The sequence below is a fragment of the Charadrius vociferus genome, unplaced genomic scaffold (assembly GCF_000708025.1).
Source record: "Charadrius vociferus isolate BGI_N301 unplaced genomic scaffold, ASM70802v2 scaffold14, whole genome shotgun sequence".
In the NCBI taxonomy this organism is placed as follows: Eukaryota; Metazoa; Chordata; class Aves; order Charadriiformes; family Charadriidae; genus Charadrius; species Charadrius vociferus.
In genome coordinates this window covers 10,015,181-10,026,835 of record NW_009648876.1, presented here as the reverse complement: position 1 = coordinate 10,026,835, position 11,655 = coordinate 10,015,181, and the positions used below count along the sequence as shown (strand labels likewise).

The 11,655-nt window shown below is 45.2% G+C and overlaps 1 protein-coding gene across 1 annotated transcript in view; it reads right to left on the bottom strand.

The window, feature by feature from the left end:
• Window positions 1-11,655, bottom strand: part of IFT43 (intraflagellar transport 43) — a 45,174-nt gene that overhangs the window by 5,186 nt on the left and 28,333 nt on the right. Inside the window, exons 3-4 of the mRNA XM_009886977.1 lie at window positions 11,563-11,595; window positions 11,008-11,054 (exon numbers count right to left, since the gene is read on the bottom strand). Coding sequence (XP_009885279.1) covers window positions 11,008-11,054; window positions 11,563-11,595 — 80 coding nt within the window. The remainder of the gene's footprint in view (window positions 1-11,007; window positions 11,055-11,562; window positions 11,596-11,655) is intronic.

The following is an 11,655-nucleotide window of genomic DNA, read 5'->3' as shown; positions in this document are numbered from 1 at the left end:
ATGTTGCTCAGCAAACACAACTAAATGAAGAACTACCTGGGAACACAGCTACCCTCATCCATGGAGCAACATTCCCTGTAGCAGGAGCAGGTTAGATCCTTATCTGCTTTTGACAGCAGCAAAGTGAAAGGTGTTTGCAGTAAACTGAATTTCTTCACTCAGTGCTCATTTTAGCAGCTATTTCCTGGGGTCTCCTCTTCCTGGTTTCCTTCTGCTTTTGTTGATCTCTTTTTGCACTGGAAAAAACTGTAAACTTAGGGGCTGGATCAGTGATGTCCCTTCCATTTTGCAGGTTCCCAAAGACTCCTGGATTCTCCAGTGCTGATTTTATCTCATTGCCATTGAATTCCACAGAGAGATTCCCAAACCCCTTGCAGAGCACTACCTCTACTCTGTATTAGCAAAACTCAAGCAATCACATAGAAATTCTTTCCAAAAGAAATTCAAGGCTTCAATATTTTATAGACACTTTGAAAATATTTCAGACAGAAGAGCTGGAAACGCTCTGGGGGCTCCTGCCAGCCCCTCCAACAAAGGCCAGTGCATGCATGTTCTTACTGCAAAGTGTGGATGATTCGTCCATTTCTAGGCAGAAGCAATGCCCTTTAGGACCTTCTGAGACTGACGGGAAACAGAACAAAAATGTCGCAAATTATAAGAAAATATCAGCTCCCCAGGCTAACTGCTATCAGTGGCAAATCAGCCCTGAAATATTTGGGTCTTTATTTCACTTGTTACTCATAATTTCCTCTTCCCTCTGCCAATTCCCATGGTGCCACCTCTCCACAATCCCTCTCCTTTCTCTCTCTGTACAGTTTGCAAAGTGTCTCAATTTTCACTTTATCACTAAGGAGCCAACCTTTCCCCTCACTCAATCTCCAGCCCCCTAATTGTTTTTGTTGCTCTTCTTCGGACTCTCATCTTTTTTTCCAGTAAGCTCTGGTAACACAGCCAAGTCATGGCACTGTGTCAGCTGTAGGGGGAAGAAGCACGTGGGCTGCAAGAGTTTAGTCATATGCTTTACTTTTAATATCCCCATTAGCTGTAGTGAGGTTACTTGCATATAACGTTAGCACATGCAGAAATGTTCACAGGACCATGTCCTCCCAGTCTCACACCGCAGCACTCCTACAGCTTTTTCCAACAACAAGGTTGCATTACAAACCCACACTCTGTGTAGTTTGTTCTGTAACCCGCTTTTTACCCTCCTGTTCAGTAAGACGGTTAGTAAGAGGGGTTTTAGATCATTTTCCATCACGTTGATAAACCTGTGGTTTTGGTACAGAATCCTGACACATACTTTATTGTCCAGGCCCTCATGCTTGAATTCAGCGCCCATGTAGGTAAACCTTAGAAATGACTGCACAACACACCTACATGCTAAGGAGCTGCCTGTGCGCAAAACGAAACACCTTCCCAGATACCAGGTCACTGCAATGAAGTAAACAAATGGCCTGTGCATTACAAGAAGAAAATGTTTGCAGCTGAGAAGGGGTAGCTTCAAAACCTGTAAACAAAAAGCAATTCTCTGCAGTCTAGCTCTAGGTTCGGGGGTGGTGGGGATGTTGCATTACTCCATTACTCAGCTGCATTTTGGAGGAGAGAGCAGCTTCCACAGTCTTTAATATCAACTGATTTTAATCAAAACTGTAGGCAAAACTCAGAAGCAACATGAAAATCTTATAGCTTCAGCTGTTCTTCCCCTACTTTCCCGCAGACTTTGAAATCAGAACAAACTGATGTGATACTAATAGTAAGAAACATTAAAATAAAAGTTGAGTTACTGCTAAAAAATACTAAAAAGGGGAACAAATTGAGCACAAACCATCTTACCACCCTTGGTCTCCCAGCTGGCCTCTGAACACTGTGCTGCAAGGTACTCTTAGCTATGCTACCTCCTTCAACCAGCCTCCCCCAGACAGAACTCATCTGAATCTTCATTTCATATGGCAGGTAACATTCCCAGAGTGAGCGCTCCTAAAAATGACACACACTGTCCCCCTGAGAGTGAGCATCTGGCTTTCATTTTAGCTGAAGGGAAGGGAGAATAGGTAGACGCATGTCAGGTAGTGTTTTATAAGCAAAAGAAATGAGTGTATGCAACAGCAAATAGAGGGGGGGACGACATAAAAACTCAGTGCACGCAGTAACCTTAAAGAGGAATGGATGAGGCTTCTCTTTATGGCTCAAAATGACTGGGAACAGAGTAATACAAAGCCTTTCCCCATAGATGTCTCAGCCTATAAACAATGTATCGGCTTTAGAAAGTGCTCATGGTAGAGATGTGAAAAACTGAGCGAGCCCCAAATGCTAGATGACCAGTGCAAATTCCCCTACACCTCCCAGATGATGATGAACAAGAGTGAACAAAGAATGAAACCAAAATGAGCATATTCATGCAGAAGTTATGGGGCAGCAGGAGACACCAGTACCAAATGCTGGCTAACAGGGTTGTTATAATATACTGCACCAAACTGATTGCTTCAGAACATACAAGTCCCAACATATAAGTAAGAATAGTATTTTTATTACAATAGCTGGACTGAGCTAGGTGTTGCGAAAAAAAAAAAAGCTTCATGGCTAAGTTATAGCAAGACACCAATACACCAATAGCATAAGGCAGAAGTGTGTGGATGGTGGGAGGAAAAGACAGAGGGGAAAGACTGAGGGTGACCTGCTACATGCAGACAGCCAAACAATAAGCAGCAGCTTTTTAAGTCATAAACAAAGGAGAGCTTTACATGTTCATATTAGAGTACACGCAATAATCATCACCTTTTTTACCTCTTAGCAAATAACTTACTGATAGCTGAGGAAGACATCCACAGAAAGCAACAAGCAGGCAGTGGAAGAACCTGCACCACCTTAATACCCAGTTGCTCCTGCAAGTTGGTGAGTTGCACTTTACCTCCCAGGTAGAGCTGATTTTTGGTTTAGTAGCAACACCTGCAGGCTGGGTCCCTTAAAATCCTGCAAGCTCACAGTAAGATCTGGTCCTAGCCCCAAAGAACTAATTTCTCTGTTTGATACACAACAACACGTAAGTGGGGACACACGGAATGTGTTCAAGGTCAGGCAATAAATCAGTGGCAGAGCTGGATCCAGAAACCATGTCCCAGGTCAGGCCTACAGTTAGTCAGCTGTGCGGTTGCCACTTTCTCCCCAAGCTGCTTTGAGTCTCCCAAGCCAACACCCTGACACCCAAATAAAATGACTCCATCTCACAGAGTCTGATTTGCTTCCCCCAACTAGGTGACTGTTTCAAAGGCCAGTTCAGAATGGACACTCTTGCTGTGGGGACCGTGCTGCCCTCCCTGTCCACACACCACCATATCCAGAGACCACAAAGAGGGTAGTGGCTTCTGGAGCTGGCTGTCCCCTGCCATGCAGCAGGTATAAGAATGAAACTAACTTTAGTTTAAGTTGCTTGCTTATAAAATGTAAAACTGAAATAATTACAATATCTCTGCTGCTGCAAAACTTTGTTTTACTGAATGCTGTTACCTTCTGCATCACGTTTAGGGAATTTTAAACAGGCAAATGGAAGAAGGTCTGATTGAAGATGAAGTTAAGTGAAAGAAATTGGTCTCATTTAGCACATGACAGGATTCATCTGTGTTCCCAAGTCCACTGAGGTAGCATCATGGGCGTTTCATATTCATGAGCTGCTGCGACACTGTGTCCCCTCATTTACAAAGCACCGTGTTCAGCAAATTCTGTCCCTGTGGACACTCCGTGCATTTCATGGTCTTGTCAGAGAGACATCAAACACTTCAGTAACCAAATACCAGAAAATGGCTTTAATTAGCGCATCTCAATGCAATAAATAATTTTTCTCTCTAAGTGGAAAAACGGAGAATTAAAAAAAAGAAAAGAAAAAAGTGGAAAGCAACAGGCAAAAAAAAATCTTCAAAAAAACATAAGGAACAAGGGACACAGACAGCTTCTGCTGAACACACAAACAAGCTTCAAGCCTCTTGGAAGCTTTCTCAGGAGAGCAGCAGGCAAATGGAGAGGATAAAGACACTTCTTTGGATGCTTGGACATTAATTCATAGGGATGCCTTTCCCTGACTGAAATTGCCCTACTAGTAGGCCAATACAGAACAGCGTACCTGCCTGATCAGCCAGCAGGGAGATAAAAACAGTAGAGCGAAAAACAGGCAGTACCACAGCTACTAGGGCACTGCCTTAAAAGCTGAGACAAGCAGAAGATAACCTGAGTGTCCCATGTCCCAAAGCACCCTTTTAAGAAGAGAATGGTGACAGCACAACCTGGCTAAGCTGATGGGAAAAGTCACCCAGTGAGCAGGTGCCAGAGGATTCATAAGATCTAGGGGAGATCATGCAGCAGATTCAGTACTGACCCTCCAGCCTCGCCTTAAAAGATTACGCATTTGCCTCGCATAATTTTTTCTTCAGCCACCAAGCTCTGAGGATACGGCCAGCTAGACGGATGACTGGCTGTGAGGTTGGGTGGTCCATGAGACACTCTACTTGCTTCAATAGTGTTGTGCTTTCACAGACCCCTTGGCGTGGCATGGCTTCTTCCTCACCTGAGAGCTTGCTGGGGACGAGCATCAGGCATGTTTGCTACTTCCCAAGGATTCTACTGACACAAAGCCTCTGCGCAGTTTCAACCCCTGGGAAGTGTGAAGAGAGGCAGGGCACAGAACAGCCCTGTCAGATGAGTCGCTGGGCTCAGTGCAGGGCTTCAACAGGCAGTAATCTACGGCTTGCATTGTGCAAGAAGTAAGAGCAGACACTGATGGCTTTAAAGATGAGGAATCTCTTAATGCATAGGTTTGTTCACCAGCAGCAGAAGACAGGAGAGACTGGAGGCCCAGGCTCAGGACCCGGAGTCCACCATACTCCTGAGGTTATCAGCAGTTACAGCGGTAACACACCCCTTAGCCTTACCAGCAGCCCTCTGACAGAGCACTACGCCTGCCCTCCTTTTCAGTAACATCTGTTTTCCTCTTTTCAAAGGCTGTTCCATGTTCCTTTGCAGTATTCCCCTGCTCAAACATACTCAGAAGGTGGTGGGGCAGCAGATGAGAAGGCATGAGGTATCCAGGGAGGGTCTGGTGAACTGAGAAACACAAAACCCTCCTCAACAATGCTGGAGATGAGTGATTTTGCATTAGAGCATTACTGTGGCAGGGAAAGCAGCTTCTCAGGATGCTCCTGTGGAAGTATGTTTGGGAACAGGAGTGTCTGATTCTATTTCATCCTCTTCATGTTATGCTGGAAAAACAAGACAAACTACATTTCTTTTATGCTAAATCCTTAGGTTTTTTATTTTTTCTTATATATATTTATTAAAAAATGCCTCTTTGATCGGCAGCACCCATGACACTTCCACATCCAGCAACTCCTCAGAAGCCTCCCTCCCTCCACACAAGGCCACCGCTGCTGACAGCCAGCTGGGTTTGATCAGAGCCACTCAGAATCGGATTTTCATAAGACAGATGAGGAATCTTACTGCTGCTCTCTCTCATATCAGATGAGAAACTGAGGGGGAGGGGGGACGGGTCCTGAGGGAACGACACTACAATCAAGGGCTACGCGGTTCTCTCTCTGTCCCTCCACTGCTGCAATTTTCAAAGGAGTTTGCCCCAGGCAGTTTTAAATGATGGTGTCTCAATTCTGTAATCATCTTTCAAGAGCTTTTTCTTAAAGGGTATTTTAGGTAAACCTAGTCCGTCAACTACACTTATGGACTCAGCAATCACAGACCCACTATGACTGTGTATCTACTATATCACAGAATTCAGTGATGGAAGCTGCTTACCCAGACCATTATTTTCAGCCCCCAACAAGCTGCGTGTGCTCCCTTGCAATTAAGCTGCCCGCTGCCCCTTGGCCAGTGGTCTGCTGTTTCAAATAGGACTTCAGACATATCCCTTGGAAGATATTCTCTGCTCCCCCGTGCCCACTGTGCCTGTCAGGTGGGAGCTTTCCTTGAACACGAGAGCCTCTAGATCACAATGCCAGCAGTCACTTGGAGGAGTTCAAACTGGCCTGGACCAACACTTCAGTGGAAACCATCAGGATGGGGTGAGTCTGCCCTTCACTGACCTTGTGCAGAGACTTTGGGTAGCGCATAATTAGCCAAGGGGACGACCATGATGTGCTGACAAAGACACAGACAAAGTCACAGTGCAGAATCCCAGAAACTCAGCAGTCAGTGTAACTCTCTGCCCCAGGCCCCTCTCTTCAGCCCATTCACACCACTTCCAAAACACCATGTTTTTCACTCTGTCTCCATTTCACTGATGTTCAGAACTTTTCATCCATTTAGCTCTCTCCAAGCCATCCACCACAGCCTCCTGAGCCTATGAAATACCCACTGGCCATCTCCCTGACTGTTCCTGCACATTCCCCCCTCTCTTACTCTCATGCTCAGCCACTGCAGCTGTCCTTGCAGCTCACAGCCCCAGGAATCCACCAGCACTTGGTGTGTTCTTGTAACAAGGAAGCAACTGGCAAACTTTATCAGGAATGACAGAGCCAACAATAACCTACACTGCACTCTATTCTCAGCTCTCTTTGGAACAATTTCATCATTGCTGCGTATTCGCATGCAGCTCAAGAGGTGTTTGATATTTTATGGCTGTGAATTCCAGGTGCCGGATATCCTGTGAGGGCTGTCTCCCACCTGACAGACAGACATCACTCCCCACAAGGATGTGGGGACCGTGGCATATGCCCACTTCCTTCTCTGCCATCCACTTGCTTCTCTGTCATCCACTTGCTTCTCTGTCATCCACTTGCTTCTCTGTCATCCACTTGCTTCTCTGTCATCCACTTGCTTCTCTGTCATCCACTTGCTTCTCTGTCATCCACAGAGCCTGGACTCCCATCCTGTTCAAATGCAAAGGAGCTGCTGGCACAAGCCAGAAGGGTAAGAAGTCCTCCTAGAGGTTTGACATTGTATAGAGAGGTCTAATCGTCAGCTCTGCTTCCTTGAGGAGGCTTCCCAGCGGGCAGGGAGGGGGTTTGCCTTGAGGGCACAGATCTAGTGACTGTCTCTTGGCAGCTTTCCTCACCTGCAGGTCAGGTTTGGGTTGGCTGTGTAGCATAGTCAGGCTTTCATTTCAATCAGCTGTCTTATTCACGCACACTATTTGCTTTAAAATAACAAGCTATTGTTCCTGCAGACAGAGAATCGCACATCACTTCCCAGTCGTCCAAGAAAAGTGCTGTTCTAGGAGCTATGCATCCCAAGGGTAACACGGAGAAGGGGGGAAGGGACTTCTGAAGATGGGGCAACAGTCTATGGGGGAAGGATAGCTGAGAGAGAGATGACAACCTTAGCTAACAAGCACCCGTAGAGTGCTGAAGAGAAAAATCCAAGGGCAATGTAGTGAGGAGACAGGCATCTGGGGGAGCGCAACTCAGCAGTGCAGAACTGGTTAACAAGAAAGGAACAACAAAGAAACTTCTAGCCAAAAGGACAAAGCAGTTTGCTGATGGGGGCGTGGGGGGGAATGCCAGCATTTCTCACCCCAACAGGAAACAGCCCTTTGTAGCTGCATGCCAGAAAGAGACACACAAGCAGAGTAAAGCCAAATGAAACACCCAAGCAAAGTTGAAGCAGAGACTCTGCTTCCCTGCTGGAGACACGGGAAAGCCCGTAAATGTGAACTTGGTTGTTCTGTATTCCCTCCCACCTCATGACAAAGAATAGTCTGCACCTGGGAGAAGCTCTTGGCTGCTACAGAAAAGGAAGCGGTGTCTGCAGATAGCACTTTTTAAATTCCACTGATAGTCTCACATCTCTCATCTCCTGCAGTTTCCCTGCCATACAGAGCTCAGTCACCACTGCCCATTTCCCCTGTTGACACGGACAGAAAATTGAGCAATTACCCTTAAACTCCTCTCTCTCAGATTGTTCAGATTGCTACATACACAGCATTAAGCCCCCAATTGCCCCTGGCCAAAAGTGACTTGACTAGGCCTGTCCATTAGGAATTAAACACTTTTTTGTTGCTTGTGAAGGTTTATTATTCCTCAAGTTGTGATGCATTAAATCCTGCTAAAGCAGGTTTCCCACCATGCAGAGGAGCTGGGACCCCCATGAAAAGGTTCAGCTGGACACACATCCACCTAGCAAAGGTGTGTTAGCCATTTGCTATGCCTACGTACTAGCACATACCAGCGTGTGCTCAGGAAGATGGACACTAAGCTCCCAGAGGGTGCTGTAGGAAACCCCAGTATCCATCAACTAATCACTCCAGAGCAGTTTCTGGAGAGACACTGCATTTTTTCAAAACAGTCTTTCCAGCCTGGAGTTTTACAGGATAAAATGGAGCTTTTAGTCAAACACATGTCTTTGCTTTCCTTTAACTCAGAACTGTCTCCTCTTTAAAGTGGCTTTCTTGTCCTGGTCTAGCCTCTATGAAGACGAAATATGGATTAGAGAAAATAAATTCTCAGCACGACATGGAACTTCAAGGTACTTCACTGCTGGTATTTCAATGGTTTGTATTGCACAGTATGGATGACTTGCACCTCCTGGGTTTCCCTGTGCAACTGTAAAGAATGGCTGAAATTGCAGATAGTCCTACTCACGTCCCTGTCTGGTCCACCCACTTATACTCTCCCATATTACTGCAGTCTTTCCACACAGCCTGAGAAGTGACTGTCCTTCTGTCCCAAACTCCCACGGAGATGAGGAATCAGATGCTATTTCATGCACAGGGTGAATGGCTTGGAGCAGTGAGAGAATTCTACTTTCATTTCTGAAACTACAAGGCATATCAAGCCCAAAAGTCTCCACCTAGCTGTACAACCTTCCCTCCACTCTCCGCGTGCCAAACTAAGCTCTCTCCAGGCCCTATGCTTTTTTAACACTTTCTCCAATGGACTCCAAATTCTGCGCCTCTGGATTTTAGTGCTGTATAAATGATCACAACTGAGTACCTTTCAAATACACAACAATACCTTTTTAAGGGCATATAGTTTTGTCCTTCATTCTTCTAATGAAAAGGTTAGACAGGGGACAAACAATGTTAATGGAATGGTACAGCTAAGCTTTCTAATAGGTTAAAGGAAGACGATCCAAATGATTGGTTGACAGCAGCAATCATTACGCAACCGCGCCTGTTCATATTAAGGTGTACAAGCTAACACATTATGCAGCACAAAATAACCGTGACCCATCCTTGGGGATCCATACACCAATGTCTTGATTTCTGTGTGTTTAGAATCTGAGCTTTACTGTTACAGTCAACGACACAAGTCCGAGTGCAGTTCTGTGGGAAGCGAAGGCTGATACAGCTCAGCTTACTGCGCAGCCACAGCATGTTACTCCCTGCATTCTACACTGGGCAGTTATTTGTATCTCGCTGCTTATTCAAAAAAGTAATTTTATTCAGGTACTGGAGTTTGTTTATATGTCACTTTTCTCCACTGCAATTGCTGAGCCCACATGGAAAACTCCTCTCCCAGAATAGCTTGCTGAATCTCCCTGTAGAAACAGGACCACAAGTGTGCAATGCACTGATCCATTTAGAGATTTTCCACATGCAGATTAGATCCACAACCCAGTGTATTTGACTGTACCAGAAACTGCCTGGGTAGAAACCATAATCAGATTAGTGGGCTCTTTCTTCTAACACGTAGATTTAATCCAAAACTGAACTCTGGTTTGCAAACAATCAAAATTCAACTGTTAACTATAGGCTAGGCACAGATAAATAAATGAAGTGTATTAGGACTTGCCATGTCTTCATACCACATTCTGTATCAATTCTGCCCTGTATTTATTACTCAAGGTCTTGGAGCACTAAAAGTCACATGCTGCAAACATGTGGCAAGCATTTTTATGCCTGGTTAGCAAAGACAGTTATTATACTCTAAATACAAGACCAAGGTTCAACAAGAAGGACAGCACGTATGAAAACAGTCAAAGAGCTGTTCAGAACAGACTACCAGCCTCAGTGACATACGCTGAAATTTAAGAAGCCCCAAAAACTTCCCAGGGGGAATATTAAGTCTATTCTGAAGATGCCAATGCTATAAAGGTGCCACTTCTGGCAGTCATATGTTGCAATGCTTAATCTGTCTGGAAGACCCAAATAAGTCTTCATTTAATCTCATTAACCATACTGATGTCTGATCCTTTGTGACTCCTGGTAATTCTTCTGATGCTTGTTGATATTTTACAGATGCAACTTTTTATACACGCTATAAAATTCTTAGCCCTTGAAAACCGAGGTAGCTCCCAGAGACTTTAATGAATTTCTATGCTCCCCACAGTTCTCCAGTACTCATCTCAAAATTCATATTATGGATTTTTCCTGAGATTTCTCTTGGCTCATCCAGTCCTAGAAAAGCAGGTGGTATACACTACAAAGAAAACAAGTGCTAAGTCAGTAGTCCAGTAGATTTCACAACTTGTACAGGGATGGGATGGGATTACCCACCAGTGCCTATGTTTATGATGTATGATCTTGGATTAGGGCAAGCGGATTTTTTAAATTAAGAATTCCCTCATGACAGAGATCCCAGGAGAGTGGTGCAGGCACTTCTCCTGATGGGAACAAGACAAGGATGTTACCATAAAACATAAGAGAGGCTTTAAGCAGAGCATACTACCACCTAAACTAGTGGACAGCAGTGATTTCTTTCCTGGCTCTTAACCCTGTATTGCTCTTTTAGCTCTCTTTTTGCCCCAGTCCACTATTCTCCATGGGGAAGTAATCACGGAGAAAAGCATGTCCTCAACACTTTCTTCTTCACTTTTCTTCAGCTTTATCATTCTGTGTTAATGAAGAGCCAGAGTTAGACTACAGGTTCACTTCTTCATCCTCCTCTCCATCTCCTTTGCTGTCTCTGCCTCATTCAGCAGCTGGGGAGATGTAAGCACTTCCCACATTTGTTTACTCCCAGGGTGGCTCATTTCCTTGCAATTTCTTACATGATGCCTCTACTCACTTTACTGGAGAACCCCCAGATATGTATGAATGCACTTTTTGCAGTCAAGTAGGTGACACTTTACCTCCTCCATCATCTGATCCCTCCAGGCTCTGCTGTCTGAGACGATGGCTGCAGCAAAACACAAGGAAGAAAGAATTTCAATTGCAAGCCCAGAAAAACATCTTGCTGTGTCCCCTCCCTTCCCACAAGCCTCAAGGTCTGTCAAGGGGAGAGTTCCCAGGTACGTTTAGCCTGCAGACTGACCTTCTTCCATACCCCTCATTGCTGGACTCAGCAGAAATCTCAGGTTAGAGTGCTTAAGCAAGATGCCTGGTACCTGAGACAAACCCTATGCTGCCCACAGTAGGGCCTGGGGTGGGTCTAGGAGGAAAGCGGATCCTTTCTACTTTTCCTTCTTTCTGTCATATGGGAGTGACAGAGCCATCACGTATTCCATATCCAGGGAACTACAGAGTGAGCAGCCCTGCCCCATTCCAGGACACATGACATGAATTCATGCCAGAGTCTGCACCCTTCCCAAGTTCTTGGTGTACAGGTGCTTAGAGTTGCATGCCCCTTCTCCATGAGATCAGATGTAAATGTTGTGGAAAAAGTCTCAGCAACAATGGGAACTTACTCTTCTACTTCTTCTGCATGCTTTCTTCCCGACCTGCAAGACAAGGCAAGGCTTAGAAAAAAAGGCTAGAGAAAATTACAAAATGGCATCTTT